Source organism: Chaetodon auriga, chromosome 21 (genome assembly GCF_051107435.1).
Source record: "Chaetodon auriga isolate fChaAug3 chromosome 21, fChaAug3.hap1, whole genome shotgun sequence".
Lineage (NCBI taxonomy): Eukaryota > Metazoa > Chordata > Actinopteri > Chaetodontiformes > Chaetodontidae > Chaetodon > Chaetodon auriga.
In genome coordinates this window covers 6,074,596-6,095,271 of record NC_135094.1, presented here as the reverse complement: position 1 = coordinate 6,095,271, position 20,676 = coordinate 6,074,596, and the positions used below count along the sequence as shown (strand labels likewise).

General features: G+C 40.7%; 3 protein-coding genes across 3 annotated transcripts in view; 1 reads left to right on the top strand and 2 right to left on the bottom strand.

The window, feature by feature from the left end:
* Window positions 1-335: 335 nt before the first annotated feature.
* Window positions 336-6,284, top strand: LOC143340127 (uncharacterized). The gene is made up of 6 exons (XM_076761753.1): window positions 336-394; window positions 1,791-1,883; window positions 2,798-2,875; window positions 4,631-4,684; window positions 5,910-5,984; window positions 6,152-6,284. Exons 1-6 carry the CDS (start codon window positions 359-361, stop codon window positions 6,164-6,166), a joined length of 351 nt encoding a protein of 116 aa, XP_076617868.1. The 5' UTR covers window positions 336-358; the 3' UTR covers window positions 6,167-6,284.
* Window positions 6,285-6,573: 289 nt separating this feature from the next.
* Window positions 6,574-11,103, bottom strand: cdv3 (carnitine deficiency-associated gene expressed in ventricle 3). Its single transcript, XM_076761751.1, has 5 exons — window positions 10,675-11,103; window positions 9,911-9,987; window positions 9,227-9,363; window positions 8,483-8,642; window positions 6,574-8,396 (listed from the first exon to the last, which is right to left on the bottom strand). Exons 1-5 carry the CDS (start codon window positions 10,855-10,857, stop codon window positions 8,270-8,272), a joined length of 684 nt encoding a protein of 227 aa, XP_076617866.1. The 5' UTR covers window positions 10,858-11,103; the 3' UTR covers window positions 6,574-8,269.
* Window positions 11,104-12,986: 1,883 nt separating this feature from the next.
* Window positions 12,987-20,676, bottom strand: part of tmem108 (transmembrane protein 108) — a 44,656-nt gene continuing 36,966 nt past the window's right edge. The window contains exons 3-5 of the mRNA XM_076761588.1: window positions 19,096-20,400; window positions 17,757-17,908; window positions 12,987-15,761 (exon numbers count right to left, since the gene is read on the bottom strand). Of these exons, the coding sequence (XP_076617703.1) occupies window positions 15,645-15,761; window positions 17,757-17,908; window positions 19,096-20,400 (1,574 nt within the window). The 3' untranslated portion in view covers window positions 12,987-15,644. The remainder of the gene's footprint in view (window positions 15,762-17,756; window positions 17,909-19,095; window positions 20,401-20,676) is intronic.

Sequence of the window (20,676 nt, the reverse complement as noted above, 5' to 3'; positions counted from 1 at the left end):
ACTGCTATTGACTTTATTCATTATCTATTACCTTAATTTGAATTTCAGCAAAGCAATTTAACAAAACAGAGTTAAAAGTGAAAATGATCATTAAACACGTGAATTAAACAGCTGATTTCAATGATCTCTCATCTAATAAGTTTTTGTATTCTTATTTTTATTAATTTAACTTAAATCTAACTAACATGAATTCCATGCCCAGATTAACGATGCCCCGATGGAGTTTTCTTGTAGCATACTTTGGCTAACAGTCTTCACCAAGGCTCCACCCGCTGGCCTGGACACTATAAAGCAGGCGTTCGTGCAGAGAGGAGGACTAACCATGTTCAAGATGAGACAGCTCATACTCCTCAGTGTGATGGGATTAATTCTCCAAGTACCAACTACAATGACGGTAAGACTGGCGATTCCCCCACAAGTTACTGATCTTTCAAAGGATAACAATTTTAACTGCTAACAACAATCCTGCAGTTTTTGTTTATTCTTTTCTTTTCTCATTCTAATCTGCGACTTGAAGCTCTTCACTCACTTCGCAATAACTTAAATGTCAGTCTGCAAACTTTTCAGTTTAATCCAGGGACTAGAAATAAATGTCCAGAATTGATGAACAAGCTGATGAAAAGGTCTACAGCATATACCAAACTGTATCTATGAAATGGGTTAATCTATTGATTATGTAGCTGCTTTTTCTATAACCAGTGCCAATGTCCTACAATCCAAACACTACTAGGACAAGTTTAATGCTGTCAAACAGTCTCAGCTTGTTTTGGACAGTTTGATTTGTTTGTATAAAACTCAAAATTATGTCCAATTCAACCACTTACTTTCACTAAATTTCACTTTGTCCAACAGTTCTTTGAGGGTTTTCTAACCACGTTACCAAAAAACACCAGGATCAGACAATCAATACAGGTTTGAAATCAAACATCAGTGTCCCTTTAGAGGCAGATAAACATCTGAAAAGAGGTTAAAAAAAAAAAAAAACTAGACTTTGACATTAAAATGCAGGTGAAGGAGTGGACACAAACTCCACCTCCTGGCATGGACTGGTCTCTATAAAGCAGACGTGCTGTCTGTGCAGACAGAAGGATAATCCACGATGAAGATGAGAGCGCTCATATTACTCACCTTGATGGGAATAATTGTGATAGCATCAAATGAACATGATCAAAGAGAGAAGGTACTGAAGAGGAAAAAACTGTAACTGATTAGAAGTAGCTGATAATGTTTGGTAGTTTTCATTTCAGTTTTCCTTTTTTTAATTACAAAATTAATCATCCTCATTCTAATTAACTGATAAGAATTCTTTCTTACTTTTACTTTGTAAACCACCTGTCCGTATCTGTGTGGTCTCATTTGTTGAGGCTGAATTTCCTGAATGTCATTTTTGAGTTATGCACTAAAAAAATAAATAAAACATTTATGTATTTTTTTAGGTTTCACAAGTTTAGGATTTAAAAAAATGTAAATCACCAAATCCCCTCTCTAACTAACCTTTAAATTTCAGATTAGCAAATTCAAACAACGTAAATTTAGACAGATTATTTGCACAATAAAATATTTCAGTGCTATAAATTTATTTTTAACAAGTAAACTAGGAATTTATTTTTATAGTTTATTCAAGAATCAGTCTAATCAGCATTTTCTTTGCAAAACACTTAATTCTTTTTATTATTTAATGGCTGCATTTGAAATCAAGTGTCAAAAATAAAGTCAAACCAAATGGATACAAAGTCAACACCATTATGTCCTTCGACAAAGGTTAAATCATTTTAAATTTCAACTTTCAGATGGATCATTTGAGTAGAAGACCATTGAAAAATGAGGACGGGTTTAACTCAGCAACCAACTCAACAACCAACTCAACAGCCAACTCAACAACGGTAGGTTGTGATCTCTCTATTTCTGGAAGTCAACGTATGGAGAGCATTGACATTTCTCTGTAATGATGTTGCCTGCAGTTGGATTTCTTGAGATGAAAGAAAAGTTTGGGTGAGGGCTGCTGATGCAGAGTAGAAAAGAAGTTCAAACCACAACAAATGTCTCTTTACATCTGATGTCAAGAGAGCAGATTAATGCTGTGTTCAGGTTTTGCTGGTCATGCTTATAGAGGTGTTAAAATCAGTTGCGGGGCTGGTCTTTATATTACATTTTCCTATTTTAAATATAAGACAGAAAGAACCAAAAAAGGGTCAGATGTGAGTGAAAGTGATCGACGGTGTACAGGACGTTTTGGTTCTTTCACAGTCAGACTTTTTGATCTTTCTGGTGTGCAAGAAGTGATAAACAGGACTAAAAGTACATCAAATATTTATCAATATTTTTCACTTCCAAGAATAAAAGAAAAGGCTGGAGTTGATACCTAGAGCGTGTATCACACTGCTGCTATGTCTATGAAACAAGTTGGTTTTTCATCACTCTGCTGCTTTGGTGTAAGTTCAAAGTCGGCAACCTTTCAGAAACAAGCAAACAGTCAGTGTTATGTAATTGGATTGGAGTCAATATGTGTGTACTTTTTTTTTCTTTTTTTTTTAAATTAAAGTGCAATGCTTTTCTATTTCAGTCAACAGAGGGGGGTAAAGAAAATGAGAGAGTACAGGCTGGAAGATTTAACTTTTGTAGAGTAAACTATGGACTAAACATGTTTGATTTTTCTGGAGAGACAGGACAAACAAAGTTTAACAGCCTCATAGGACTCGTCCTCAAATTCAGAGACAAAGTGTTAACATACAAGAGTGTGGATTTAAGATGAATTCATTCATTATTTGTATATCATATTCACATTTTCCCCATTCAGTTGGATGGTATCCAGGAGCAAACTGAAAATACTGTTGGGATTGCACTACCACCACCTGCTGATGGAGACGACACCAAGGTGAGAAAATGTTCAGGACTCAAAATAACAGTACCGTTAAATATTTCAGATTTTTTCCATTTGATGTTGCAAGTTCATGCACACGTGTATATTTCAAAAGAGGATGTGGTATTAACAATTAAAAGGATAAGGCTAACAATATACATATATTTTTAATTTTCAACAAAACAAATTAGAAGACCAAAACTGAGAAAGAATCGATCCTACAAACAAGTACTGTTTGTGTATTTAGAGCCTGATATGGCTTAAAAGTTCGAGCCACAGAGCTCCATTGTTAAAACACATGTCGCGCTGGGTGACGTGTTCCTGTGTTACCATCAGGGACGAGCGCGTTCACCGCCTTCTGTATCGATACTCGAAGTGGGCGTGGCCTATAAAGAAATCGGAAATGGGTGGGGCTTAAATCGGTACATTATTTTAAGTCTGAAATTGATATATAATAGAAATATTATATATGTATAATTATAGATATAATATAGACTACTTTGTGTGTTCAGCTATATGTGTGTATGTGTGTAAGTGGTCTGTAAGACTGTTTATTTTTTTATGATCTGTGTGAACTTTGTGATTCATGCAAACATCCAGTGATGGCAAACAGGGAAATAATATGTCAGCCTTGTTCACTGGGTTGAGCTGGATACTCGTCTGAAACGAGTATCCGGCTCAACCCTAGTTACCATGAACACACGTGTACACACTGTAGAATATTTTGAATAATCCTACATACACCATCCTGCAGCTGTAAATTCTCACTTAAGCATAGACATATACACGTGTATATATATATATACGTGTATATAGACATATACATGTATATGTCTATGCACTTAAGCACCAAATGTGTATTAATCCACAGCTGAAATGTACTACTCACTTCTCTTTGGGTAAGGTTTGCTAAAAATTACAATGTCAGTCTGTTTGATGAAAACATTTTACCTGAAAACTGAAATTATTTATTTGTGAGCTATTTTTGCATTTTATGAAAAAATGGGCTTTGGGCAGAGCAGAGCAGTAAACACACAACAGTCGGTAGACTTTGTCTGAGTAAGCAGTTTCACATTTGCGAACAAATATAACAAATATACCAAGCTGGACTTTGAGATCAAACCTGAACTACAGCACAACATTTTGTGCAAAACAGATGTGCTAACAGACTCCTGCTCACGTGGACAAAGCAGCTGTATGAGATTGTAATTTATGTTCAGGATGGGAAAACTTACACTACTGTGTTAAGTGGGTTTCATTCTCATAAAATAAGATTGGTGGATTTTCCCAGATCACTGGTCTATACATTATTCTCTGATGCATTATACTCTAACCCTCTAAGTAAAGTACAGCACTCTGCAGTTTACTTTGCAATGATGTGAATCTCTGTCAACTTGATTTGTGTCCCCTTGAGCTGAAAGGAAGCCTACATTTATCTTTCATGTTATTTTGTTTGTTGTATTTTTGCCATTGCAGGACTTGTATCTCAAAACTTCAGATTTAAACTCAACTTTGACTTAAATGAAGAACTTAAGTGGACATTTTTTCTGTAAGAATCAGCGATAAGATGGAGCATTTGTCATACTGCCACTGTCTCTATGACACAGAGTTACTGGTTATTTTGCTTCCTTGTTTGTAATCTTATGTCAATGACATTGCTGAAACAATAAACAAAAAGGCAAAAAGATATTATGCTAATGCACATTGTTGTGTCTTCAGTCTAGGGTTGTATACTCTTTTCAATTTAAGTGTTATATATTTCGATTCTAGGGGTCCAGGGGAAGCAGAGCACTGCTTGAAATTGTGAAGACACAGCCACCAACGGTAAGTGAAACCACAGCCTCCAAAACAACTATAAAGTTGAATAAATACCTCTCTAACACAAAACTCAACATTATAACCTTCATGAAGATTTCAGAGCAGTTGAATAAACCGGCAGCTGTGTGTAGATGAACAGACTCTAACATCCATCACAGGTCTGCATTACAGATCTCTACCAAAGTTAAAATCAGTAGACAACTTTAAAAAGCTCTCTTATACACTTTGTTTTTGTGGGCTGCTGGATATGCTGGATTTTACACATTCTCTGTATCCTCCATCTCCCATTTTCTTCTTGTTTGGGAAATGCTACACAAATGACGTTTGCTAGCTTTCTTGCTAATACACCATTGACAGCATTTAATGAAGGAAGACTTTTACGTTTGCAGTAAAGGATTACAACATCAGCAACTGTCAAGAGTCTCCTAATTAATTTCAAACCACACAGAAATGAATGACCTCTTGGAATTTCGGGGAATTACATACAAATATGACAGCTAAGCTAACACTTTAGCTCTAATTTGTTGCGCTGTGTATTTTGGTGACAGTTCCTGTAAGCAAACCTTGGGACAAGATCTCGTGTGATCTTGTAACCTCGCGATCACAGCAAGGTAACGTTGGTTTACCGGTACAGATCGGCTAGCAAGCGAGAAGTTAGCCCTTTAGCCTGTTGACTAAACTAAAATGAGCAACAGCACTTCAACGGTCATTTACAGCTAATGCTACTTATTCCAATCTGGCAAACAAGGGCTGACCAGTTAAGCTAAAGGTGAATGCCTGGTTGAAGTGGACTTGAATCAGTCTGTAGGGGCGGTTAGCACTTCCTTTTCCACAACTTCAGTTTGGCAGTATCGCGCCATTTGAAATTTACTCTGCGTTACTGTCGGAGCGTGCGCCGTACTCAGTATTACGCAGCCGTAGTGCCACCGTGCGGCCGGCAGTGTAATAGCAGGAGGTCGATCTCGGGTTAATCTCAGTGTAGTTTACGCGTTTATTTACAGCAAAAGGATGAAAACGGGACCTGATCAGAAAATATGGAGCCATCGCACTAAAATGTGATTTAATATACAGCCAAAGCAGTGTCTTGTATGTATTTTTTTTTTTGCCATAAAAAAAAGTATTTCAGCATTCACTTTCTGAGTGCAACATTCATTAGGAGGTGGAGGAGCAGGGTTGCAAGTCAGCACATATTAAATCTTTTTTTTTTTGTTTGTTTGTTTTTTTCCCCCAGGTCGCAGGTATCTGGTACCCTTTTGATAGTGACCGTGATTTTCTGCCTAAACAAACTGACAGAAATGTGAACCAGGTAAAAACAAAACAAAAAAACAAAAAACTACTGAGTATTCACCACAGTTAGTGTTTACAATAGCACTTGCAAGCAAAGTAGAATTTAATCTGGAGAACAACCTTGAAAACTGCATGTGCATGGAAATTGCAAATATTTTAAAAATGTTGGTCATTCTGTCCTTTCAGGGGAAGGAAAACTGAAGACAGCAGAGGGAACAAACAGATGGCGACATGATATAAATCCTAACAGAGACCGAAATGTCCATTTAATTATTCATCTGGTGTTACTGTCTCCTTCAAATAAACATTTCAAGTCTGTTGTGTGAGAAAAGTTTCTTTTATTTGTCAATGTGTTTGGTATAAGGTCAAATGAATCATCTACTTTTTCCAAAAAGAGCAGAAACCTTTGATAATCACTCCACGATTTGTCAAAATCAACACCTGCTCTGACAAAATGAGACGCCTCTGGCATTCAGTGTGTGATGATGGGAGAGAAAACAGGTTAACACAAGTTTAACTGTAAGTTTCCAAATGGACAACAACACCTTTTCTGGAAAAGACACCGTAGAAATCTCCATTTTTCAGCATGTAAAAGATTCAGACAAGACTTCATTCACAAGGATCACTTTATTTTTTGTGTTAGGCTCTTCTCTTTTCATCACAAATATTATCTATGTCCCAGCAGGGATCAGCGCTCCCCGACATCTTTAATGGACATGAACATAGAAAATAAATCCAGTTCTTCTTCGCCTTTCTAAACATAACTATACCTGTAGTAAAAACCCATTTGATTTTAACTGGGCATACCACTGTTTTGGAAGTGGACAGCACGCTGTTTGGCGAGTTTGGTTTTACAGATGAGTAATTGCTGTAATTAAGTTATGCACAAACTGTTCTACACAACTGCAATGAGGGCTGACACGCCATGTTTACTTATGAGGAAAAGCCTTGATTAAAAAAAAGAGAAGTCTTAAAACTGGGTTTGAACTGCACCACTTTACAACAAATTATAAAAAGGTGTGAACTCAATACGGCCAAACAACCTCAACAAATACGCTTCTAAAGTGGTTTCCCGTCATTTTTCGGACTCCTTTAACACCTGTGACCATCTGGTGTCAAACCACAGTCTAGCATTTGTTATGAGAAGAATGGTTTTGGATTAGAAATGACCTTTAATTTCTCTTTTGCTGAGACCAAAATAAAGCAAGGGCAGCAAAATCAAAGCATGGATATGAAAGATAGTTAGTAGTTGTAATCATCAGGCATACTACAACAGCACTACATTCTTGAACAAAGGATTTCTTTTTTGTTTGGATACTTTTTTTTTTTTTCTTAAATCACAGAGTGGTGAGATCCAGAGGCAGGCAGCAGCCCGTGAGACAACAAGCAAAGTCCTCTTCAGATGACACAGCAGTTTCTCTCTATCAGTAAGGCCACTTTATATAGAAATTCTAAATGAGGACCACAACCTGTCGTTTCTTGTCCACAGATCTTTGCTGAGTGTCATCGACATGAAGGAGAAAGAAAACACAAAGCTTCAAGTCGCTAAATCAAAGAACCTGATGGCCAGCTTGCACGTGGGGAGGGTTGATGTTTGCCCCGTTCACCACCACAGCGGAAAGAAAAGGAGGTGAAAAAAAAAAAAAAAAAAAAAAAAAAAAAGCTCAGTCCACGTCACCACCGCCAGCTATGCAGCCGAGGTAGCATCCCCACTCCTGAAGCCCCAACCGCGGCTCAAAAAAACCACCCCAAATAACTTGTGCGATTGGGTTAGAACGATCTTGCAAAAAAATAGATATTTTCACAGAAGTTTGTAAAATCATCTCGCCTAAAGTTATCTTCGATCCTTTGTGGCTTTAATCGAAGCAAGTAGAAGTCCAGAGAAAAGTCGCGCCACACAACTGCTGCTCTGAGTACAATCCACAAAGGACAACTACGTCGTCTTTTGTTGCCGCTGCAGTGTTGTACGTTTGGGTGTATTTTGCTAATTCCTTTTCAATTATTCCCTCTTTCAACAGCCCCTCCAGATGCAGTCCTTCAGGTTTGCCGACCAGATGTATGTAGAGCGCGTAACTGATTTATTCAATCCAGAGTGTCGCTGTATGTGCTGCTGTTTATGAGTGGGTGTGTGTGTGTGTGTGTGTGTGTGTGTGTGTGTGTGTGTGGCTAAGTGTGTGCGCAAGTGTGGTGATGGTGGCAGCGTGAGCTCTGTCAGGACTGCAGTCAACTCAGCTGGAGCTCAGCTTCCTTCAAGGGGCCGGGCCGGACCGTGCTGAAGGGGCCAGGGGACGGAGGGGAGCGGCTCTACTTGTCCCCCAGGATGGCGTACTGGTTGTCAAGCTGCAACTGCTGCATGGAGGCGCCGCTGCTCTCCTCTCTGCCACGGTTCCTGTGTTTCACAACCTCAAAGGTCTTCTCCATTTCTCTGTCCCTGGAAAGCAGACACACGTAGCTTCAGTCGAACTGCAACAAGACGTCAACCTCATGTTTAACTACTGTCGCCTCAGCCCTGCTTACTTGCGTGTCTCCACGTGCTTGGTGGCCAGTAGAGAGGGGAACTGTGCATCACTGAAGATCTCAGGAGGCCCCTGGGTGTGCACTCGTTTGGTGGTAGACAGCCGAGCCCCTGGAGGGCGATACACCCCGGCAGGTTTCGACTCAGGCACCTCTACATCCTCTGCAATTATAGAAAGTCCACCAGTTAGAAGAAATTCATTTTTAGCATTCATTTATTAAAGACAAGACGAGGTAGATGGTTAGTCACAGTAGCATCTGAACGCATTGGTTGTTTTCCTGTTGTGTAAGGTAATAAACATTATGATAAAGCACCGACAGGCTGTGACCTTTCCTTTAATTCATCACACTGCGCGGTGACATAAGCGTCATTCACAGGCCGTGAATTTGCTTCCTATCGACATCTGTAACGTCGGATGAGTTGTTTTGTGCAACCAAGCATGAAGAGGCCATTAAGGACTGTTGCCTTCTAGACCGAAAATAAGTAGGGCCTGAGAAGGAAATACGATTGTATTGCACTTTTTTGTAAAGAACCTTTAGACATTTTTTATACGATGTGAAAGACGGTAAGTCACACACCGTCAGCATCTTTCAGCAAAATCCATTACAGTTATATTATACCAACATTAAAACTGAGTTCCACTGACTAAATCTAAAATATTACTTTAAACCAACTGCAATTCTCAGTAAACCACTGAGACGGAAACAATCCGACAGTAAACTAGTGCTGAGGTTGGTTTTACTCACCCACGGGTGCAGCAGCAGGAGCCGGAGCTGCACCGGACTTGTTCCAGGGACCAGACACTTTGTCTCCGCTGACCAGAATGATCTCTCCATCCTCACCAACCTCCTCCTTCTCGTACTCCTCTTCCTCCTTCTCGTCGCTGCAAACAGTCAGAAGACAGTTGAGCAAAGGTGAACCTAAATACTGAAATCCATGACAGAATCTATTATATAAACTAAGAAAACACTTGTTGCATTTCACGCCTGAAAATCAATGACTAATTTTCTGCAGACAGTTTATTCTCAGTCACGCTGTGTTTGTAAGTCTTGTGACTGTAGTCTTGTCGAGTGAATCCTTCCAAACTGTTAATACGGCCCAATCATAGCTTGATAATGTGACTCAGATGCCATTTTGATGCTGAAAAAACTGTATCATCAATCCGGAATCTGCACCACAATCAATTCACAATGACAGCTGCATAAAAACAATGTGAGAGCAGGAGAGTTTTAAAATCCTACAAATACTGGCAGTAGTATAGTTCAGCCATGGTTAAAATAATATTTTTTTAATGTTGGAAGACAGGGGACCGATCATGAGGGCCATGGTCCTTACGGGCCCCAGCTTGAGGGCACCGAGGCTGCGACGCAAAGGACAGCTCATCATGTGGTGAAGGACTCATGACAACCTAATACATATTTCCCTCTCACCTGATCTGTAAAGCTTGGAGCCGAAGGCCGCTGTAGTCCACTTCTTTCTGCTCAAACTCTTTCCACTCCTCATCCTCCTGGACAGAAGGACATCAAGTCATAACACAGTGCAGGAACATTTCCTGCAACTTACCACCGGAAAGGACTCCCCAGTACATGACTACACAGGCCATAACAGCTTGGTTTATCGGTACCCACCAGTGTGACAAGTGGTTTAACGTTATAATAGATAACTTAGCTTTGTCACACAATCATGTCTTCATGTCATCTGCAGCTAAGAGACACTCAATCCCGTTAGAAGTGGTGACAAATGGCGGCTCGGCCTAGCGGGACAGCCACGATTCAAAGAGGGATATGACAGCTTCCCTGTGCGAGCACAAGGCCACTGTGAGCATGTCTGCTACTGAGTGGGCCTCAGATGTTTACAGCTAATTATTATTTTTGACACAAAATGCAAGTTAATGGTGTTAAAAAGGAGAACAAAACGAACGTAGTGTCAAATTTTGTAACGCTGTCTCGTCATAATGTGCGCCGGGGGGATGCCATATGCTATGTTAGCTAGCAACCGGCGTTTTCTCCCGTCGTGTCAAAATAGACATCAACGGTTTTCCCTCGTAAATAGATGAAACGTTAAAGCGTTGACAGGGAAGAAATGTGAGGATTTAACGGGCTGTGAGGGGGGAGGATTCAAAATCTGACATGACACCGGTGTCCGGGAAAGACGCTGAGACAAAAAGTTCCAGGAGAGCAGAGTCGGCAGTTACCTTTTCAGTCTGTGCGTCTAGATTCTCGTTTTTGGCCTGTTTTTCTTTCTCCCTCTTCGTCTTCTTTACCACAGCCGACGTGGGCCCAGTAGTCTCCTTTCCCTTTCCCTTTTCTTTCTTCTTCTTTTTATCCCGCTTGGCAAAGAAATCGTCCAGGCTTTTCTCTGGCGTTACATCCGCCATTTTCAAAGAGCAACGTTAACTAGTTTGGCTAACCGAGCAATGACAAATGTGAAAATCTGCTCTCCGACAAAGAGCACAGCTGTTCAGAAGGCCAGAAAAGATGGAGTCGCTGCTTAGTCTGACAGTTTAACTTCTGTTACAGGCTGATGAAAATGTCCACCCTGGATCCCCGACTGAATCGTTAGCTACCCTGTCAACCATGCCATGCACGGGCTATTTGACAAATCTGTACCGTAACCCGGAAAGACTTCAGCCCTGAACCGGAAATATTATGAGCCTTACGCAAAATAAAATAAATATCAATAAAATAAAATAAAATAAAATAAAATAAAAGTATTTATCAATTTTCTCTTATACATATATACATATTTAATTTTAATTGTGTTGTTTTTTGATTTTGAAAATCTTCTGAAACTAAGCAACAATAATGTTAAATTCAACTTAAATTCTTGGTTTTAATAATTCTTTTTGTTCAAATATAGTACAGTTCTTCACAATGCTACATAATGAGTAGTTATAATATGCCAGACGTGGCAGAAATTCAATCCAATGTCAAAAGAAAAATACAATAAAGTAAATAAATGAATCAAAATAAGAGTAAATGATAAATGATAGCTCATGAAAAATTCTAAGATAATACATGAAGATAAAACTATAGCTAGATCAATCATATAGTCATAATCAGTCATATAGTGTCAAAGACCCTGTAACACTAAAACAACCACTGACAAATAATAAATGATATGTTTAAAGATACACTGTCATGAATCATAAATCATCCATCTCTTCCACATATAAATCCTGCGTCCTGTATATATACTGTATATGGACATGTATACACAGTACATATCTACCTACTTAATGTGCATACATTCAATATGTATTTCTTTGCACAATTTGTATTGTTTACAATTCACAGAAACACTTGACTTGTATATATATGTTGTTTGATATTGGTCATTGTTGCTTTTTATGGATATTTATATATTCACCTATTTGTGAGTCTGTCATAATAGTTCTTTATTTATCATGACCTGTCTTTGTTTAGCTTTGTCGTCCTGCTCTATTTCTGTCTTTCCTCAAATTCCTTGCATGTGTATACATGCCGTACTTAGTGAATAAAGCTGACTGATTCTTCATCAAAATCTATTTTGAACTACTTACAACTGTCTCATAACTGACTTATCATCCCCTAATTTTGACTTGAAAGCGAGACTTTTGATTTATCATCTCCTAATTGTGACTTCAAAAGTCTAAATATGAAATAATACCTTGAGTAGATTTATTTGCCATTCCTAACATGTCACCATTTGTTTCCACTGGCAGAACTGGACTTCCATATTAACATTTTATGAACCTGTGATGTATTTAATTGTATAATTTACAGTTAATCATTTATCTTTTAAGTTTATTTGTCTTTAAACTGTCAAATGGATCTCAGCAGAACTCTTTGAGGATTTAGTTTCTTAATATGGCTGCTGTCTCAAGGTGGAAGAAATATTTTTTAAATTCTCAGCATGACCATTTAATTTCAGAACAACCTGAGTGGAGTGAACGCATTGAGGCAATCATTTACAGAGGAGGGTCAATCAGGACCTCTACATACATGGAGTTAAACATCAACATCAGCACTGACAGAAAATAACCTCCTTTTTTTTCTTTTTTAGTAGAACAAACCTTGAGCTCCTGCAATGCTGCCTCTTATTTATTTGAACAAAACTTTCCAAACAGCTTATGGCCATTAATTTATAAAGAATTTGAAATATTAACACACACACAAAAAAAGATACTGTCGAGTTTAGCAAGAGTTGAAAAGGTGTACAAATCTGTGAGTAACGCTCACATCAAGTGAAGTCTCTCTTCAGCAGTCAAGCAGGCGTGTAAATAAACAGATTATTGAACTGATGTCATATTCCTGGTCAGTGCACCAGATGCAGCACTGGTGCACAAAGAGAAATTTCCAGCACACGGCATCAATGGATGTGCTGTGCTCGGCTGTTTACGCTGCTTTGTTATGTAGTAAACCAGTATGGCAATATGAGGAAATGTCTGTCGATTAAATTCTGTTTTAAAGAGGACAAATGAGACAAATGGATCAGTCAGTGTGTGTTTTTTTTCTTTGTTTTATTGCTCAGCAGTAAAAAGTACAGTGTATACTACAGTACAAAAAATACATAATGTTGAACACTGCTCCACCGTGCCACTGAACGTTTTGTAAAATATCCACTTTTGAGCGTGCAAAACAAGAAGCCCAGCTGTGAGCATCCAATGCAGGAAATATCAATATGTTTGAGCCTGTTATTGAACATCACCTGTCGAACCAGTGATTTCAGAACAACGTCTCACAATGCAGAAAATCGTTAGCGACAATAGAGGCAGGCAGCATTGATTACTGAAGAAAACCGCAGCGATGCAAAGTGAAACAGATGATAGAAGGACCACAGGTTCAATAATCAAACAAAATATTCAAACGCAATTTTTTTTTTTTTTTTAATCAAACCGCCTCTGTATGTGCTCACAGTAAATATTCAGCATACATTATTTATCTCAGTGTTTTTATTGGTCGACTTTTTTGACAGCCTCTAACATGTATTTTGTGGTCCAGCAACTATTTCACAATCATTCAGCGTTTCAACAAACACAGTTTGCATTGATGGACAAACACAGTATTTATGGAGGGAGACATTTACAGTAGCAAGGTTGGTCTAATTGTTTCCTACAGTGCTGAGAAACTCTCTCAAACTGGGATATAACCAGTAGCCACTCCACGATACAGACAAGAGACAGACAGGCAGACAGACACATACAGAGGCACAAACAGACACACAGAGAAACAGATAAAACTGAGCTGGGAAGTGACACAAAGTCTTGTTTGACTTAAAGTAACAGTGATATTTGGTTAAGGGGGCAGCACATCTGAACTCACCCGTCCACACTTCACTGTACACCCACACGGGATGCTTACATGCACAAACAGGGCATTCACACACAGACATACTGATATATAAAGGGCCAACATAAAAAAATAAGACATCTACGTGGTCCCTCTTAGGAGAAGCTGGTGACACATGAGGGGGAAAGCCATTTTAAGTCAGTCAAAACTGCAGGATGTAGACCCCAAAATCACCCAAATATTCTGCCCCAATCAAACATTAAAATCTGGGCCCGTATTTATCAAACTGCTAAAAGCCACATTTTCGACTAAAGTGAAAGTAAAACCTTCACTTTTACTCAAAATACAAGCGATTTAACAGTGCTCTGAAATGAAAGAGAACTGCAGAGACATCAGGGGCACAAACAACAAGAATGAAGCTGGCACTGACTCCATGCACCGATCTCTCAATCTGTCCTTTTCAATACAGCCAACTCTCCTTTTTATATGATTTCTCTGATGTACCTTGTCTACTAGGAGCAGAATTTTTTTCCCGCTCCAGTTTGCAGCAAATTTAACTGCTTTAAACCTGCGATGACTGATTTCTTGGCCAACTGGGGGCAGCAGAGAGCGGTTGCTTTAAGTCGATATAGTGAACTTGTTAGCAAACAGTTGCTTATTTACACATCCAGCAGTCACAGAACAACACTATCATCCATTCAGAGTTGACCTGATGAGCGTACGTCTAATATTCATTTTTAGCTCTGTTTTTGGTCTCCACCGTCTGGCTCTTCAGCTGCTGAGTGCTCCACTATGTTCAGCACCTTGTCTCTAAATGTGTCCAACTGTCCTTTGGTGCTGATCAGGTAGTGTATGAAGGGTTTTTAAGAGATGTGCCCAGATTGCTAAACAATGAGCTGAAACTGCCCACGAGCTGCTCCGAGCTGTCATTTCATAGACTGTTATTGTAAAAATATTGATTATAACTGCTTGAAATGTTTGCTTTTTAATTTTGTCCAGCTGTACTCTGCTGTTGTCTTGTGTTTAAGCAAACAAAATGCAGTATTATCTTAATCACGTATCATATATTATTATCGTTGATTTCACATTTGAATTGCTACTTGAGACGTTAGCAAGTTCACACAAAGAAATGAACTCTTTTGAAAATGTAAGTCACATACATATATTTTGGCAGAATAACTCCAGTGAGGATTAAAAAACTAAAAATGAAGAACAAAGGAGCAGCTGTACAGTAGAGTGAATCTGCGTCTCTGATTGGCTGTTCCTGCTCAGAGCACACATGTGATTAATCATGTGATCACTTGGGAGCTAGTGGGAGGAAGTCACTTGAAAAATATCTTCTTATTCGTCACTTTTACCACGTTTCAGTCCTTAGTGTGCACAGTTTGATAAAAATGGGCCCTGATCTCACAAACAGGAAATCTCTCTTAAATCTCTCCCCCGAGTACATAGGTGCTATATTCAAGTTCAACAGGCTATAAGTATTTTGGGATTGATTTGAAAGGAAAAGCAAAATTACAAAGAACAGCTTTAATGTTCTCTTAGCACGTTTCTCTCTCTAAAGCAGATTTCATGTGGCAACATCCACAGTGCACGCACCATCAAGCCACTGTAATGAAAACAAAACCACATATACTCTGTAGTTTATAAAGACAATAAAAACCTTTTATCACAATTAAGCCTTTTGTAGAAAATGTACATCAGAAAAATATGCGGGTGCATTCTCATAGTAAATAGTGTCTGTTTACATCACTCGTCTTTCTGGTTGCTCTTTGTGTCTGTCATATACAGTATAAAGTCAAAGTCTCTGAATATTTACCACATATATAAAATAGACAACAACAGCAGGGGGAGTAGAAGAGGGGGATCCAACAGTGTCTCTCGTTGTCTGTCTCTAGATGGCAGAGGCTTTGTCTCTGTTGATGAAGAGGGTCTCCTGGCAGAAAGGGTTAACCAGGACCACGCTGCTGCCGCTGTAGTCTCCATTAGGGGGGAGGCAGGTGTCATGCTCCTGCAAATGCACACAAAGAATTTAGCACAGGGGGACTAACTGTTAAACAACAGCTGTGATTCATGATTCAGGCTTCAGGGCTCACCATTAGAGCACACGCTGCAGTCTACTGTATCTAAGTCACTCTATAGGCAATGAGCAGACAGTCTAGTGTGGAAGCAAGTAGAATAAAATATGGGTTTGATGCACCCAGGGGCTTTTAAGGAGATGGTGAACAAAGATATCTGACAAAGCTAGATGAGCAGAGATACAAAAGGGAGGCGGAGGAGAAGATGTAAAAGCTCCACGAGTGGAGAAACAAAAGGGAGGGATGACTCAGAAGAAATAAGGCAACAGGGGGACTTAATGGAGGGGGGGGGGGGGTGATGTAGAAATGGTTGTTGATGGTGAGTCAGCAGTAATGAGGCAGTGCTGGAGGAGGGAGGTGTGAAAAACAAAATGATTTGCTTTACAGCAGCAATCAGGTCATTTTATCAGCACGATCCAGTCCAATCAAAGTCATGTCATCATTTCGGTTTTTGATCATTTCTCCCAGAGCACCGTCGTTTACCTAAAGCACCAGGGAAGCTATGAGCTGCTCTACAGAGGCAGGTAAAGCAGGGGGAAACAACACCTGGGTGTCACCAGGGGCATCCCACACATGATCCAACCTCAGCTTCCCTCTCCTGACGCCGCCCCCCCCGCAACAGGCGGCAAAGGAATGAGCATTGAGCAGTGGAGGAGGAATAAAAGAAAGGAGACACAGTGAGATGGTGACAGAGAACATGCAAACAGAACAAAGCAATGACAGATCAAAATAACATGGGAAAGAAGAGGAGATGGACCGCAGACTTCAAACGAAGTTGGAAAATTATAATATTGTCATATGTTACGCTTGCCACCAGATGGCGATGTTATGTATTAAACACAACTGTTTTGCACAAACTGATGCATTTAATCCAAATCGTATGTTTTTCAAGATAATAGAGACTAAATATCATTTAAAAATTGGCAGAAATGTGCAGGAGATGGACCAAACAAATCATGGAAAACAACTGAGGCAGAAAATTCACTTTTTCAACGACAAAAACAGCCAATTAGCAGCTTTTATCAGCTCAAAAGATTAATATGTGAACCAACCAGCATGAGACTAAAGCTTCATCAGGAGGCCAAATTTTCTGAATAACTGAATATGTTAAGGGTCATAACCACATACGGAAAACACAGAAAAACACTGGTATTACAGTAAGTGCACAACAGGAGAATGACAAATAAAAAGAGGTAAAAAAGCAGTAACTAAAACAGAATCTGACCAATAATCAATTATTCTAATCTATTTGTCATCATCACCAGGGCTGCAGGCAGAATTCGTTTTCCACATTTTTTTTATTCATGTAAATGCTTAATTATATTTCCATTAGTTTCTGTCACCTTAGATCAGGTCTAAATGCTCTTTTAACGCCTTCTCTACACTGTCTGCTATGCAAGTTTTTTGCCCAAGATATCAAATTTTTAAAAATGTAATCACCAAACTGTCTACTAAGTGTGAAATCACATACTCTAAACCCCCCCTTCATGTCATAAAACCCCTCAAAATCCCTAAAATATTATGAGCTCAGAGTCCTAATTGGTAGCTACAGCCCAATTCATCACATCGAGCTCTTTTATCAGCTTATCACAAGAGGTTTAGTTGGTATGAGGTTTGGAAACTGCACTGTTCTGATAGCAAAATACTCCCTTTTACCAGATGATACTAACAAGTACTCTTAATAGATACCCTGCAAGGAAATTCTCTGTGTGCTTGCTCCCAATAGCAGCCCTGTAAATCGTAGTAATACAGTGTCATGCTCAAGTGCACTTCAGCAGGCCCGAGGCTTGCTGACAGGAGAGATTGGACATGGATCCTTTTGTTGTTTCCATACTCATTAAAAGCGTTCTGCTGACTGATAGTGAAACATCAAGCGAATGTCCCCCCGTTCCTGCGTGCGGTGCTGTGCACTAATAGAGTCACTGTACCTCACTCTCCAGAGTGTGTATCTCTCTGGGCAGCTCCACGGCGTGTCGGCTGAAGTAGTCCATGGTGATGGCGTTGTTCCAGTAGCTGAGGTTGTTCTCCTGACTTGACGACTTCTTCTTCCTCCTCATACAGCAAACCGTCAAAAGCACAGCTAGATCAGGCGGAGACAAGGGAGGGAAAAAAGAGCGTTAGCACAGAGGCTGGAAGAGCTCCTGCTTCAAATATCCTCTGAAAGCAAGCGCCCAGACGAGCTGCTCAGGTAGAGGCTGTCATGTTTCACGACAACATCTCACTGATAGAGGAAATTGTGGATGAAAGGAAAAAAAAATCCACCTTTAAAATACTGTTAGAAATGGCTACTTGTGCTGCGCCTCGGAGTGACTTTGATCTGAAACAACAAAGCTGTCTCTCACTAAGAAATTTTCAGGAATTATGCAAGAAAATAATTTACTATCAAAGGGGAAGAAATCCTTATTTCTCCAACGGACCAAAATGCAAAAAAATGAGTTTTGCCTCAGGTGGAACTCTGCGGCTCGATGGAAAAAAAAAAAAAAAAAAACAACTCTCCCTCCGTTGCTGTTATTTTACTATCGCACTCTCTCCAATTTAATGTAACAAGATCAAGCCCTGAAGGGGCTGCCAAGAGGCTTTCTGAAAAAACGAGGGAGACTGCACACAGAAGCAAGTGTAAACCAGGAAAGTGGAAGAAAAGCGAGGGCATAAAATGAAGATTTTATTCGAAAATGACTCCACTGTGACTCAGAGTAAACGACTCTGCTGTCTGAGAGTTTGATGAAATGATTGATTGAACACTGAAGCTACAGCTAGCAGCCAGTTAGCTCAGCTCAGCATATAAACTAGAATCAAGGGGAAACAGCTAGCCTGGGTTGCCCAAAGGTAACAAAATCTGCCTACCAACACCTCCACAGCTCACCAATGAACACCTTGTTTGTAGCCTGTGTGTTTAATCCTTACACCAAAACATAAAAACGATGAGTTGTAATCTTACTGTGGTTTATGTCCTCGACTACTACTTGGCTGGGATCCTGGATTTTGGTGCCCTCAGACAGAGCCAGGCTGCCTTCTTCCTTATGTTTCCAGTATTTATGCTAAGCTAAGCTAACCTGTTGCAGGTAGTAGCTTCATATTTACTGAGTAAACATGAGAGCGGTGTCTAACTAAAGCAAATTAGTCAATTTCTTAAATTGTAGAGCTATTTTCTTAAATAGTAACATATGTTTTATGGGTTTAAATCAAGGTCAGGCAAACTCTACAGTCACCTGACACTTTTTATAGTCATTCATTTCACCTTTCTCAAGCTGCTCTGACATTACTTACAACACGAGGACACAGGCACGCTGATGGCCAGCACGATCCACACAATGTCCATCCTGCTCAAGCAGATGGTCATGCGGGACGGCGGGGAGTCAACGGTGGGGCCTGAGCTGTTGCCTGGCGTCCAGGGGTCCTGGGTAGTGGCAGGCACCTGCCTGTTCAGGAAGTTCCCGCTGGGCTCTGAAGGGGGCTCCGAGCTGTTCCCCTTAGCAGACGCCTCCTCGACTGAGCTGCTGTTAGAGAGCAGCCCTCCGTATGCAGTTACGTTCCCCAACCATTGTCCCTGACGGGCAGTGTCTGTGCCATTAGATTGGGCAACCTGACCAGGACCCTTCTCAGTGGTGGTCTCGTTGGGTGCAGTGTGGTTGTTTGGGATGATTGTTGGATTCTGTGTCTTGAGGCTGGGCTCAGTGGGCAGGGCTGGGGTGGAAGCAGTGGAAGTTAGATTCTCTGGCGGGTTCTGGACTGGACTGACTGACCTGACATTCAGCTCTACCACCAGTGCGTCAGTGGGGGACTCGTTCGCTCCGTGCACCTCCCTCAGAGTGATGGCGTGGTGTGCGCCGCCCCGAACATGCTCCCTGAGTTTCAGGCCCAGCGCGAGGTCAGCATCCACTGACGAAGAAGAAAGGGAGGTCAAGGAGGAGCGCTCGAGATCTGGAACATACTGCCGGCTGGGGTCGGTGGGCTCCTCCACACTCAACTTCTGAGGCTCTACGTGGTGTGCAGCGAGTGTATCTCCTCTGTCTGATCCAGAGCTGGACATAAGAGCCAGGGGGTTTGGAGCCCCTCTGGCGGTAGACTCCACATCTATATTTGGGACCGCTGTGCTGGGAGATTTAGGGCTGCTGCTGCTGGCCTGCTTAGTGCTGACAGTAACTGGGTTACGGACTTGAGGTACCCTGACCAATTTGTGCATGTGGCCTTGGTTTACAATATCAGACCTCGCCTCCAGGGGCTGATTCACATGACTTTCAGTGCTCACAGTGTTTGTGGTGACAGTATTTGTGTCATGAATGGGAGGGTCGCCATGAGCCAGGCTGGAAGTTTGGGGTGTGTGAAGCAAGGCCAAAGGATGGAGGGCGACAGTAGGGAGGATGATGTTTGAGGGTTGAGTGCCTCCTTTGGATGGCCATTCCCCACTACTGGAGCCTTCCTGATGCCAGTCCAGGGTGGGAGGTTTGGGGGCAGACAGGGGGCTGCTGTGGGCTGCTGCCATGGAGACAGGATCCTGGGATGCTTGGCTGAGGTACAGCTCCTGTGCTGATGACACCAGTCCTACTGACAGTGCTAGGAATGCTAGAACACCTGCAGAAAAAGAGAGAGAAAGCTGATGGTGAGCACAGGGTGACACAGATCATCCTTTTAGCCTTGAGTATTACTGAATTGCTTGCTTTTAAGTGTGTATTTTCAACATGTCTTGTCTGCCTAAACATCTTTTCTCTCAAGGATCTTGCTACATTACGTTAGATGAGAGCGCAGTCCGTCGGCTGAAATCGATTGCTCAGGTGTTCAGAGGTGACACGCAGCCTTGTGTTGCCTTCATTACGCTCCCCAGCCTTTAATCTACTGAACCTGCGTTTA

Bases quoted from the DNA above. Each gene is read 5' to 3' on its own strand.
- LOC143340127 (XM_076761753.1), top strand. From the start codon at position 359: ATGGGATTAATTCTCCAAGTACCAACTACAATGACG. The intron at 1,884-2,797 runs GTAGGTTGTGAT...TTCCCCATTCAG, and splicing joins CAACAGCCAACTCAACAACG to TTGGATGGTATCCAGGAGCA. The intron at 2,876-4,630 runs GTGAGAAAATGT...TTTCGATTCTAG, and splicing joins CTGATGGAGACGACACCAAG to GGGTCCAGGGGAAGCAGAGC.
- cdv3 (XM_076761751.1), bottom strand. From the start codon at position 10,857: ATGGCGGATGTAACGCCAGAGAAAAGCCTGGACGATTTCTTTGCCAAG. The intron at 9,364-9,910 runs GTGAGAGGGAAA...GACTGTTTGCAG, and splicing joins CTCCAAGCTTTACAGATCAG to CGACGAGAAGGAGGAAGAGG. The intron at 8,643-9,226 runs GTGAGTAAAACC...CTATAATTGCAG, and splicing joins TCCTGCTGCTGCACCCGTGG to AGGATGTAGAGGTGCCTGAG.